The sequence below is a fragment of the Pleurodeles waltl genome, chromosome 3_1, assembly GCF_031143425.1.
Source record: "Pleurodeles waltl isolate 20211129_DDA chromosome 3_1, aPleWal1.hap1.20221129, whole genome shotgun sequence".
Classification (NCBI taxonomy): domain Eukaryota; kingdom Metazoa; phylum Chordata; class Amphibia; order Caudata; family Salamandridae; genus Pleurodeles; species Pleurodeles waltl.
The window spans coordinates 834147375-834160790 of NC_090440.1; the positions used below are offsets into that span (position 1 = coordinate 834147375).

A 13416-nucleotide genomic window follows, 5' to 3' on the forward strand; every position below is an offset into this window, starting at 1 on the left:
GTGAAGGCAAAACATTGGGGGGTAGCAATGCAAAGAGGGCAAAGTCCAACAAGGATTTTTGTATCCTTTGACATCTGAATTACATTTTAGTTTTATCCAATCCTGTTATTAAATGTCAACAGTAGCAATTTCTGAGCAACCAATATAATCTAACCAGCCTATTAAAGCATTATTGTTCATTAACTCTCAGACAAGGCTGTATTTAAATGCTCTCAGATGTCATGTGACAAATGATACAGTTAAATATGCTACTTCTATAACTCCAAGGTGTGCATCCTGTGAGTATTCACTTTCTTAAAGTATGCTTATACCTGTAGGAAACTGTACTTGCAGAAATATCAAACCCCAGTGCAAATGCAGCACAAGGGGGCCCCTGCCACATATTGTTTGTTAATCAATGGATGACTGTTCCTGATGATCCCGTGGGCAATGGACAACAACTTCTATATTTCATACTATCTGGAAAAAGGCTTCTCTAGCTATCTTTAAGAATAAGCAGAAGGGGGGATGGGCTGGCACCACAAACCTTGTCTAGGGCGTGGAATCTCTTCAAGATTACACACTTTAACAATATAATTCAGTTCCTGATAAAGTGTGTTTATTACTTTTATGTAATTTGTTTTCAAAGGTAAGATTTATTTATGCAGCAGTGTTCTCAAATGCTCTCAAACCAAAGATCATAATGAAAAATAATGTAAAATTCGTTTTTTCAGACAGCATTATAATTAGAGACACATATTTAAGCCATTTCCTGATTATGCATTATTACTATATGATAAACAAATGATTTGTAAAGAATGACATTTTTATTAGCATTTTTAATGTTACATTTTTCCTTGCTTCAGCATTATTATGTTTACACCCCATATAATATCTTTATTGTATAGTCTAAACACATGAACACATTTGGTTATTATTATTATCATTATAATAATAATTATTATTATCATTGTTAGTGTTATATAATAATAATAAAAATAATAATAATACCCATAGGTGCACAGTATACAAAATGGTGATTTCAAGATATTTCCTTACAGGAGTCTAAAGAAACAGAGATTGTAGAAATGTTGGTGATACCTGTTACAATTTTTCAGACAAAAGACATGTACCGCTCATTGAAGAGGCCTGGAAAAATAATTGTGTGCCTTTGTATATATCACGGCAACACAGGTATGTATACGAGCTGCAATGAAGGATAGGATAATAACACCTCTGAGGTGCCTTTTTCAATGCAGAATGAACTATAAAAACACAGTGGGCCACAACAGGAGTTGTGATAATAAGTTTGAGTACATACATCTTTAATGAGTGCATTAAACATGGAAAATAGCTCTTGAAATTGAATGGTAAACTTCATTTTAAAAATGTCTATAAACTATTCATGTTCACTATGATGAACAAGTGAGTGTTTCAATCATGTTTTGAGCAGATACTCTGTTATAGTTGTGTAGTACTACACATCATAAACTAAGTACAAGCATTGGTAGGATTGGTAGGTAGCACTATTATTATTATCTTCAAGAACAGTATGTTGAAAAGAAGGTGTTTGCATTCATCCATCTCACAAACTGTCTCTTCCATTTGTGAACAACCACTTAAACTAGACCACTCATAATATCAACGCATATGTTATTTTTTTACATAAAACACATTCATGGATACGGATATGTTGGTGTAAAAAGATGTATAATTTGTGGACCAGTGCTACAACTGGTTTGAGAATCCACATAGAGGCAAGGCACCAAATGATTGACACCAAACCACACAAGCAATGTATCCATAGAGACAAATACTACTATTGCATGATACATACCTATTAACAACTTTGGAAAATTTGATGTTTCAATGTTATGGTAATACACAATTGAAGTGATAGCTGCTTTGAAAGCCATTAATGCAGGCATGTACAAGTGCAAATGATGGGATTCTGAAAATCTGAAAGGGAAACAAAAAGTAATTAGACTTAATGACTCAGGCAAATGCACATTTACTGAATTGTCAGTGTCTCCACTTTTTACACCCAAAGGTGATGCTGAGGTCAAGGTTGCTGCTTATGTGCACAGCACATTCACAGTTCTCCTGTAATACATGCACCATATTCATCATAAACACACATTCATCAATCTTCCATCTGTCTATTTATATATCCATCCATGAACTTCATTCATTCATCCAAGTTGTTATCAATCCACCCCATGCACCCTCTAAGACCCACCCACAAATTCATACATTGATGAAAAGTATTTCCATTCATCCATTAAACCAAACAAAAAACATCCATTATCTACAAATCCATCCATTCATCCACCCATCTATCCACAAATTGTCCATTCATTCACAAACATTTAGCCCATTCAATAGTCTTTTGATCCATCCATAAAGCCAAATACTCCCTATCTTTTGTCATTCATCATCCATCTATCCATACATACATACATACTTCCAACCATTTATACACTCTCTAGTAATCACAAGTTCCTTCCATCCATAAAGAGGGTTTCTATTTATTTGTAAACCCAAGAACTCTACATCAGTCCACAAACACTGCATCAACTAATCCAACCAACCATCCAACATTCCACAGAATCATTGATACATCCATGAATCAATAAGATCTGCATTCATCCACACACAGACACTCACACATACACATTCTCTGTCTACCCTTTCACCAACACAGATGATCCTCACATAACCATTAATCCACACATGCACAAACATTCACAAACTGAACATCACCCATCCTCACTTAGATCCATGTCCATCTACACATAACTTTTAAAGATACATTTTCCACACATCATCTCATTCGTTCAGCTACACACAAGCTTGCCATCTATCAATTCATTCATCAACGCAAAAATCCATTCATCACTCTTCCATCCATCCGCTCAACTATACATGTATGCTTTCATTCACCCATCTACTATCACACCACTCTATTCAAACTTTTAATGATTCACATACTCATCTATGCACCACCTCGCCCACTAATCCACCCAATCACTATTAAATTCTCTTTCTTCCTGCAACCCACTGATGCATAACACTGTTACTGATCTGAACAACAAGCTGTATATTGAAAATGTGTGCATTTACTAAAAATTTGAATCTTTTTTTTCATGGAAAAACATTTTTTATAAAACAGCCTTGTTTTGTGTTTGGGGAATTGAGTTTATCAAAAATCTCCTCTATTTATCTCCTGAAACTGACAAGGTGATGTGGGGGCAAAATACATTTCTACAATATACTGAAAACTGACATGTTGGTAACAAAGTATACCGAGGTTGGGAGGTGTATTGCTCGTGTTGTCACCTTAGCTACAGTACTTGCCGTTAAGGATATTATTTCATGACTTGTTTGAAGGTAATTCATAATGTACATTGATAAAGCATTTTATGACTGTATTACTACACTACTATAGTCTGAGACCAGATCCAGTAACATTTGTGTAACATATCTGCTACCTGATCCTATAAACTATCTGTAATATCAGTGGGAACACTGCTAAAAAACAGTACGATTTGTTTACCACTGCTCTCTGTGTCCTAAATTTGTACGGTCTGTCCCTTCTATGTCAATTCCAAGCCATAACACATACATCGGAGTATTCTTGGATGGGGCAGGAAGGAGAAATGAAAACAAGGGCATTATAGAATTGATGAATTGCAAAGTGACTATTTTGGTGTTCAGTTTATGGTGATTGAAAAATCATTAGTGCCATTACTGTTGGACACATTAATTAGAATTCCCATTAGGAATGGTTGATTCCATTGATTAAAACATCCTCAGAGGCAATAGTGTGCTGGTCACATTAATTAAACACATGCAATTGAGACAGTAATGCACAGTCTACATTGATCATGCATACATTTCAGAAAAATCTGTATTGTCATGATCTTAGTGTTTGAATCCTGCACTATTAAGATATTGGTTTTGTGGTCAGTAATGAGGTACATAAACCTACAGTAAAGTTAGTAAATCAGGCAGAATCTTGTTCTTAGCAATTATTTCTCAAGGTACGCTTAAGCTCTACTGTAATGTAATGAAATTAGTTATAAGAGCACATTTATTATACAGCTGAAGTGAAATATGAGGTGGGCTGTTGCAATCTCAGCATTTAAATGGATTCAATCTAGCCATGAGTAAAGTGGCCAAATCAGAGATAACAAGAAATTATTATTTTTGCTTTCACCATCAACCATCACCATAATAGAAAGATCACTAAACTATTGATCCCAATAACATAGGTATGAACTAGAAGGTTGCAAAATAATTGGTGGACTATTAAATATGTGTTAATATATGCTAAAACTAAGCACACCTAAAACTGATTTTCACATACATTCTTTTTTTTATTGATGACAGTCGAAAATGCACATATCTGTTAAGCACTCGTATCCTTCCCAAAATAAATAATCTCAAATGTCTAAAGAGGGCATGGTTAATGCAGTCCCATGAACAATGTTTTGAAATATTGACCAAAGTTTCCCAAATGTAAACATGTGTAGAGCACATTGCTAAATTATTGTCAGTTTGTAGCATTGGTGAAGCTGTGCCAAGTATAGAAGGTTTGTAATACAATAACATTGAATTTTCACAGAGAAGTTTCTTTTTGATTTAGAAACGCCTGACATTCGTACATTACTGTATCTATATAATAACTATGATTGAAGCAATATATACTTTGTTAGCCGCTGAAACTTTGCAATTGACTCAACTATGTGCACTAAATTAAATTGAAACTTTGCTGGCAAAAAACGTGTCCTCTACAGTTTGATACCATTTGGCTCAAGTATGCCAAGTTTATGTTAGAAATGTGAGTTTTACCTCCAACTTTTAATTTAACTCTATAATCCCAGGATACACTCATTACAGCAACACGATTTAAATAGCTTCATAAACGTCTCAAATGGAGAAAAACTCAAATCATCCAGAAAAGTCATGGATGTTAGTTAGAAATACTTATTTGCTGGTGGCTATATTTTTCCAGTGCATTGCCCAGTACATGCAAAGGAACAGTGTTTAAAACACATTCCAAAAAGTTACTGGTGTTCTAATTGTTGCCGTCTTACATACATTATGAAAAAAAGCAAATGAAAAGGAAAGTTTCCCCAAAATAAAAGTCAACACAATTTACCTTTAGACCACTTTTGAAAGAGCTTACTTACAAGCCCATTTATCCTAAAATACACTTTTCATCAGAGTGACGGATAAATAATAGGACTAAACAACATATTGAACTCCATATACTTTTTCAATGGATTAACCAAAATCTGTATATGACACTTCAAACCATAACAAAATCTAAACTTTGCAAATTTGCTTAAACGCGTTTTTTGTATGCCAAACGTATATACAAGTAAATACAATTTCCATAATGTGCTGGCAACAAAAATCGACGTTCTCTTGTAACTACGGTTTGTTTATTGAGCAGGAATTAATGCAAGATCTGCATGTGGCCTGCTCCTTAATTAGTAATATATAAGAAGGTAAATTAGTTGTCATGACAATTTAATAGAGTGGAGACACCAGAACCTAGGTAAGCTGCCCCACTTATAACTCAGTAACAGAGTGTTAGATCTTGTGAGTTGAAAATTATGTTTGACTTGGCCAATGTAAAATGTCAAGGTCCACAATGAGAGTCTGCATCTCAATAGCAAATCTACTAAGACATAGAGCAACAATCTTGTCATAAAGCATGTCTCCATTTTAGTAACTACTTCCAGGTGTCGGAAGGCATTGGTGATGTCATAATTTATAGCATCATCCTTTACATCATGTCATCAATAATGTCATTTGGGCTCTAGCATAATTGAAGTAGGACAAGTGACATCATTAGCAAAGCAACATAAGTTTGAGGTAAACACTTCTCAACATCATAATTGATGAAGTTGGTAATTAATCCCACAACTTCATTTTAGGTGTGGGTCCCGGGCTCACTGTTCCACTGGAACCAAGCTATACCCAGCTGAAGAGCCAATAAAATGGGCAGAATCAGTCCTGGGTTGCTTGTGTTCTGGTTCAGGGAGGACTTGACCTGGCAGTTGGGGAAGGACTGTTCCCATGAGGAAAAGGCTCAAGACTGATTTGCATATGGCTGGGCCTAAACTAAGGAGGCATGGTGGGTGAAAAATGATGGACTGGGATATGGACATGAGCAATTGCCAGAGACTGAGATTAATTCAAGCATTCCATCCATCACTTTGTTTATTTTTGCAATTGACACCCTAATTGCGCAGGTCATGCCCAGACATGGGTCCCAGACTCACTGTGTGACTACAACCAAACTATACCCAGCTGAAGAGTCCATTGGATTGCTTGTGTTCCAGTTCAGGGAGGACCTGGCTGGGAATTTCTGGCTGGACTGTTTCCTTGTGGAACAGGGTCAAGACTGATTTGCATATGACTGGGTCCAAACTGAGGTGGCATGGTGTGTTAATAACGATGGATTAGGATGCGGCCCAAGCGATTGCTAGTGGCTGAGAATAATTCATCACCTTGTTGCAATTATATTATGTATGTGCATACAGAGGCAAAAAGGGTCTTAGGAGGCTCACTGATGGTGCACCTCAAAAACATCAGTCTGCCCTCTGAGGTGCCATCTGAAATGGGGCAAAAAGGGAGTAACATGAACCTCCACACTTCTCTCTGCGGGTGAGTAAAGTCACCCATTGCACCCACCTGCAGAGGAGTCTCTGCCCCCCTCCTTTTAAGCGCACACTGAATGCTAAAGGCATTCTAAAAAGTAAAGCTGCAGCTTCAACAGATGCTCTGCCTTTCAACAATGTACAATATGATTTAAAAAAAAAAAAATAGCACCCTACGTATATTACATCTCCAGGTGTCTTTCAATAACAAAAGCACATTTCCAAGTGTTCACTGTAGTGCTCAGACATAATATACAAGACTGAAATGTGCAGTGATGATGAGAGGATGGAATAGAACGTCAGAGGCTTTTCAGTTCTGAAATGTAATTTTGAGGAGCATTACATTTCAGAAAGTACAGTTTAATATAGTGATTTTCTATTGGTCAAAGGCCAAATCTGATGGGTACTTAAGTCTCAGTTTCAGGGCCAGTAACAACAATTAAACCAAATTTATTTCTAAAGAGTCTCTAATGGAACACATTTTGTATTCTAACATTGTTTCCAGCCCTTTCTTTAAAAAGTTCCCAAGTTGAAAAGATCAAAAATAAAATAGTAACCTTACACTTTAAATCTGGAATCAACCCCAGTTCTTCTTCCCTTCAGACATGACTTAGCGTTTGTTGAAGCTCATGTTTCACCAAAATTGTAGTTGCCCCGGTTTATTTAGAGCCAGGGGAAGCGCTGAGTTTATGGCAATGTAGCCAGTGTTCACTCAGTTATCGGAAACATCTGGCCTAATGGCACATCTCCCCAGGGCTGTCAGGTTCTACTGGTGGCCACTCCATCATTTATAGAGCATGGTCACTATCCTTAGATTATTCTGTATATTACCACCATGGAAGGCAAGACAAACATCCGCAGTAAAATTGCTCAGTGGCCCCACAAGCAGAAAAAAAACCCTGTGCATCGAGATCATTGTTTTTTTGTTGTTTTGTTCAGTAATAAACAGCACTTTGAAGGCAAGTTAGATATAAGCCTACTTAATCCCCTTTGCTATTTTTGTCACTCCTTCTTCTATGTGCCTCAGGACTCAAATGTGTTCCGTCCCACCCTGCCCAATCATTCACATTAGCCTTTCCTCCTTGTTATGTTCTGTGCTGCATTACGGTAAGCTGCGACTCTTGATAAACTTTCCGGATGCTTGTCTCTAAGCAGGTAGTTATAAACTCATCTGCTCTTTGAACCGCAGTCTTTTCTTTTCTTCTTTGTGGCATCTTTTCCTAACTTAGTCAAAGCTGAGGCAAGCAAAGATGGTGTGTTGCAGAGGGTTCTTAGCCCCAAGGAGGAGGTGCATGCGTAATTGAAATGGTGAATCCTGATCCTGCCTTTTTGTACATTTCTTAGTGCCATATTTATGTTACTGGAAGTCATAATATCAGGGATAAAGGCTGAAAGTGTGCAGTTGATGCTTACCCTTCAGGAGGTGCACATGTACTTATGCATTTAAAAATCTGCATACCCTATGCATTATAGTGGTTATTCCCGTCATAATAGTGGTCTTAGCATAAGATGGTCATACTCTGAAAATTGTGAGCAACATGGCATTATTCTGCCTGCCCTTGTCATAATGGTGGATATCCCAGGTATATTGATGGGACATTCCAGGATAATGAGATAAGCTGTGTCCTAATTGTAGTCCGACCTTGGAAAGGCCATTTCCTTTGGAACTACTTGGCTAACTCTCAAAATCGTCCCACTTGGAATGCTGAGGGCTGCACTTTTTGGACTTTACGACGTGGCCATGTAGAAATATGGGACCTAGACACATCTGAAAACTAAATATCTGGGGGAGTCCAGGGTGTTATGCTTCACATTTTCTTCACCACAATACCCTGCAAACCTCCAACTTTGATTGAAATCACACATTTTCCCCACATTTCAGTGATGGAACCTTCCGGAATCTGCAGGAATCCACATGATTCATTGTCGCATCTATACCAATAAAATTCTGGCCCACTTTTTTCAAACTTCCCTTTTGGACCTGCTTTTGTTCCCCCTGAATTTTGACATCTGTTTGGCTCTTCCCTGTCACAGGCACTTGGCCCACTTACACAAGTGAGGTATCATTTCTATCGGGAGATTGAGGGGAACATTGGGTGGTAGGAAATTTGTGCCAGTGCGGTGATCCCGCACAGAATGCGGAAAAAATCTGAATTTGAGGTTTGCTGAAGATTCTGGGTGAGAAAACACTGGGGGATCCACGCAAGTCACCCCTCCCTAGACTCCCTTGCATGTATAGTTTTCAGAAATGTCTGGGTTTGGTACATTTCCCTAGATGGCTACTGAGCACAGGACAAAAAAACGCAGGTGCCACCACCCCCGCAAAAACAGGTAGTTTTGTATTTGATAATTTTGATGCGTCTACGTAGTGTTTCGGGGCATTTCCTGTTGTGTGCTATAGGCCTACCTACACAAGTGAGGTACCATTTTTATTGGGAGACCTGGGGGAATGCCGGGTGGGAGGAAGTTTGTGGCTCCCCTCAGATTCCAGAACTTTCTATCCCCGAAATGTGAGGAAAAAGTGTTTTTGGGCCAGGTTTGCTAAGGATTCTGGGTAACAGAACCTGGTGGGAGCCCCACAGATTACCCCATCCTGGTTTTCCCCAAGTGTCTAGTTTTGAAAAATGCACAGGTTTGGTAGGTTTCCCTAGGTTCCCGCTGAGCTAGAGGCCAAAATCCACAGCTAGGCACTTTCCAATAAACACATCAGATTTCAATGTAAAAATGTGAAGTGTGCGTTTACTGTCGCGGGCATCAAACCTACCCCCGCAAGTGAGGTACCATTTTTAGCAGGAGACTTGGGGGAACACATAATAGTAGAACAAGTGTTACTGCCCCTTGTCTTTCTCTACATTTTATTCTTCCAAAAATAAGACAGTGTGTAAAAAAGAGGACTATTTGAGAAATGCCCTGTAATTCACATGCTAGTATGAGGACCCCAGAATTCAGAGATGTGCACATAACCACTGCTTCTCATCACCTTATCTTGTGCCCATTTTGGAAATACAAAGGTTTCCTTTATACCTATTTTTCACCCTTTATATTTCACCAAATAAATTGCTTTATAACCAGTAAACGAGGAAAACCCATTGCAAGGTGCAGCTCCTGTATTGGCTCTCGGTACCTAGGGTTCTTGATTAACTTACTAGCCCTATATATCCCCACAACCAGAAGAGTCCAGCAGAGGTAACTGTATATTACTTTAAAAAATCTGACACTGCAGAAAAAAGTTACAGAGTAAAACGTGGAGAGAAATGGCTGTTTTTTTCACCTAAATTTCAATATTTGTTTTATTTCCGCTGTTATGTTCTGTAGGAAAACCTTGTAGGATCTACACAAACGACCCCTAGCTGATTTCAGAATTTTGTTTACTTTTCAGAAATGTTTAGCTGTCCAGGATCCAGCATATTTCAGTCACTAAGAGGAAGGAGGCTAAAAGCACAAACAATTGTAACAAGCATTTACAATGCAACAGGTCTCGCGTTTGCTCATGTTAGAGCTGATTGTGTTGTAAACTCCTAACCTGACTTTTCACCTATCGGGCAAAAGTGCATTTATGTACATAACCCGAAAAAGTGAAATTAACTATGTAAAGCGCTCGACTTCTGCCAAGCGAGATCGCGCTCGTACATTAGAGAAAAAAGAAGTCCACGAGCCCGATGGAAAACAGCGAGCCTCGCATGTTTTCTGTACTTGGTCGCTGCGCTCGAGGAGGGCTAGCCACCAGAAAAGGCATGACGTATGTGTGCCTTCGACTAATGAAAGCAAGCAGATTTTATTAGGCAAGCCGACGAACCAATAAAAAACACTGACGTGAAGTTGACAGGGCTCCGAGCCCTTTTCTAAATACTAAAGCGTCTCGCTGCAATACGCATGCGCAAGCGCATGCAACAAAGGCTCGTCCCTAAAAATGAGGAATGTCCCAGTGAAATGCCAACATAGTGTTGAAAAATGTGGTTTTCGGATTCAAGCCTTCCTGATCCTGAAAGCTGGGATGATGGTGATTGCAGCACAGAAAACCCTTTGTTGATACCATTGTCAGGGAAAAAACATACTTTCTTCTGCAGCACTTTTTTTCTGTTTTTTGCAAAATTGCTAATTGCTAATTTCTTGATCTCCTCCAGGGGAATCCACAAACTTTGAGTACCTCTAGAATCCCTAGGATGTTAGAAATAAAGGACTCAAATTTCGGCGTGGGTAGCTTATGTCAACAAAATGCTATGAGGGCCTATGCGTGAGCTGCCCCAAATAGCCAAAAAAAAACTATTGTTAAAAATTAATAACAAATACACAAACAATAGCAACATAAATTATTACATGAATTACAACACCGTAAAATAACTAACAAATTATAATATTTACAACTGTATTATTGAAAACACTATTAAGAATTAAATTACCTACCTAAAAAACAATATTCTTGACAATATTTTTGCAGCACAATATTTTTGTATCACAATATTTTATTTCCAATATAGATGTCTCCCGATATATCCAGAGATATTTAGTCCAAATAACCTATGCAAGAACTAAAATAATGACCTCCATACCAGCTCCATACACTTTGCCATTGCACAAAACATGGTTATTATTCACAGACTCATCATGCAGGTCTTTGGTCACCACTCATTAGTTAGAAACATTGCCATTTGTACTATCATGATTAGGGTGGTACATTGGCTAAGAGCTCGTCGGGTCTTTGTAGAAATGGGAGGTCACTGCATGTTTAGTGCTAGAACAAAGGCCATGGCCCTCCATGGCAAGTCTGAAAATCTGTTCATGCATTATGCTTTGGCCACCAGAACTGGTTGTCTCATCATCCTCAAAGTATTTTTCTCCTGAATTATTTAATCCAGCCCCTCTCTACACACACATAAATAAATGTTTGACAACAGGAAACAACCAAACAGGCCCTGAAGGACTTTGGGTGATTTTATCAAAAAGAAACAGCATACAATTGACTGGGTGATCTTTAGTGAGTAAGCACCAGTGCTAATTATTAGAGGAGTGTTAAAAAAATAATGGAGCGTTGTAGGAAACATGGTTATTAGTTATATGCCCTGCACAATTAATAGGTCCATAGTATCCCTTACTGGAAAGCAAGCACCCTACTGCAGTGCTTGACTCTCTCGGGGTAGTGAAGCAGAGCAGTCTAAGGTCTCCCTGGCACACAATAATAATAATTTTGTACCTAAAAGGCAATCATCAGTAATAATCATCAGGTGTAAAGGAACTTATTAGTGTCAATAAAACGTATTCCCTGTGATCAATAATCACTGTCAGCATTAAAGCATTTTAAAATTAGCAAAACGTGCCTGTGTTCTTTTTAAAAAGTTTACAACCAAGAAAATTTTATCATAAAAGCAGCCCCTAGAGGACAGCACAATTTAACTATATGGCATTCCACCACAGACTTAGCTCCTATAGGGCCCTGTACATCATGTACATTTTTCAAAGATTTTCAGTTTACCATAAATGCATCAATAGAATATGCCCCTAGAGGGTGCTGCACTCCCAGCTGTAAAGCAAAAGATTGAGCTTTGGAAGTACTTTGAGAACATTACGTAAAGTTCCACAGTCCTGGATTCAATGACCCCGCAGAAATAGGGTCACTTTAAACACTGTTTAGGGGATAGCTGCTGCCCTTCTGCAGCCCTCCCACACCACCTTGACTTCATTGCTGGTGCTCCTGCCCATTTTCGGGGCCACCACAAGCAGAAAAGTAGACAAATACAAAAGCATTCCAGGGCATTAAGGGGCGCTCCTCTGGGGACATGAATATTTCATATTTTTCATTACTGCCTTCAGCGCTTGCCTTGATTACGCTGCGTGGGCTAGTGCCACGCGGCATGCACCTTATTTTTGCTTTATTTTTTTGTGGAGAGTACTCCTGTAGTGCCTTCTTTGTTGCCCTACCTGCTCCCATTCTGCTGCAGGAGCCAGCAGCTTCTCTCTCCCTGCCCGCTCCTGCAGGCAAGGTGCAGCCTTCTGCAGTGGCTGCCCCGCTCTCCGAAGACATGGGCACGGGGACCAGATGTGATGCCAATTCCATTGAGGGGGCACAAAGGCGATGGCCCACACTCCTTTGTTTCGGGGGCCAGAGATGAGGTCCGAGCCCCTTTACAGCATACACAGGCCAGGTTGGCTGGGCCAGGGGAGAGTCTGTGGAGGGGGCCACACAAAGGACCCCTCCATGGAAAAATTTGTACAAACATCCTGTGCCAACCCCGGGACCCTGGAGTTACTGGGGGGGTAATTCAAGTAATGGCAACAGAGCCCCATGCATTTTGCAACAAAAGAAAGGTCAAAAGTTGCATCCTTTAAACTGCAATAACTCAGCCCCATTGGGCTGATTTTAGTGGTCTTGGGCTCATTTTACTCCTGGTGGTGAGCTCCAGACACCAGGTGCTGCTGTAGCAGTTCCCTCACCTCCAAAGGGGTATAATCCACAAAGAGCTGAGTCTCCTTGCTCCCTGTCCCGGCCTTCCTCTGGTCTCTGGGTGCACAATCCAGGGCTTTCCCCCATCTGGCCCTCAGATGGTATACGGGGAACAGCATCAATGGCCCTTGGGGAGATCTTAGTCATTTGTGGGCTTCCGGGGCTCTTTCTTCCTGTTGTCCATGGTGGCCTTAGGGTCCAGCAGCGAAGTGCAGAGAAATCACCAAACAGTGAGAGTCTCCCCCTTGTGCAAGCTTTTTTAAAGGGGAGAAGAAGGTTCCAGAAGTCAGGCATCCATGGCCAATCCTAAGGTGCCTATCACCT

The 13416-nt window shown here is 39.5% G+C and overlaps 1 protein-coding gene across 3 annotated transcripts in view; it reads right to left on the reverse strand.

The window, feature by feature from the left end:
- The window catches only part of ABCC8 (ATP binding cassette subfamily C member 8), an 848693-nt gene that overhangs the window by 812011 nt on the left and 23266 nt on the right, over positions 1-13416 (reverse strand). For all 3 annotated transcript variants that reach the window (XM_069223742.1, XM_069223743.1, XM_069223745.1), the window contains exon 3: positions 1817-1938. In XM_069223742.1, coding sequence (XP_069079843.1) covers positions 1817-1938 — 122 coding nt within the window. The remainder of the gene's footprint in view (positions 1-1816; positions 1939-13416) is intronic.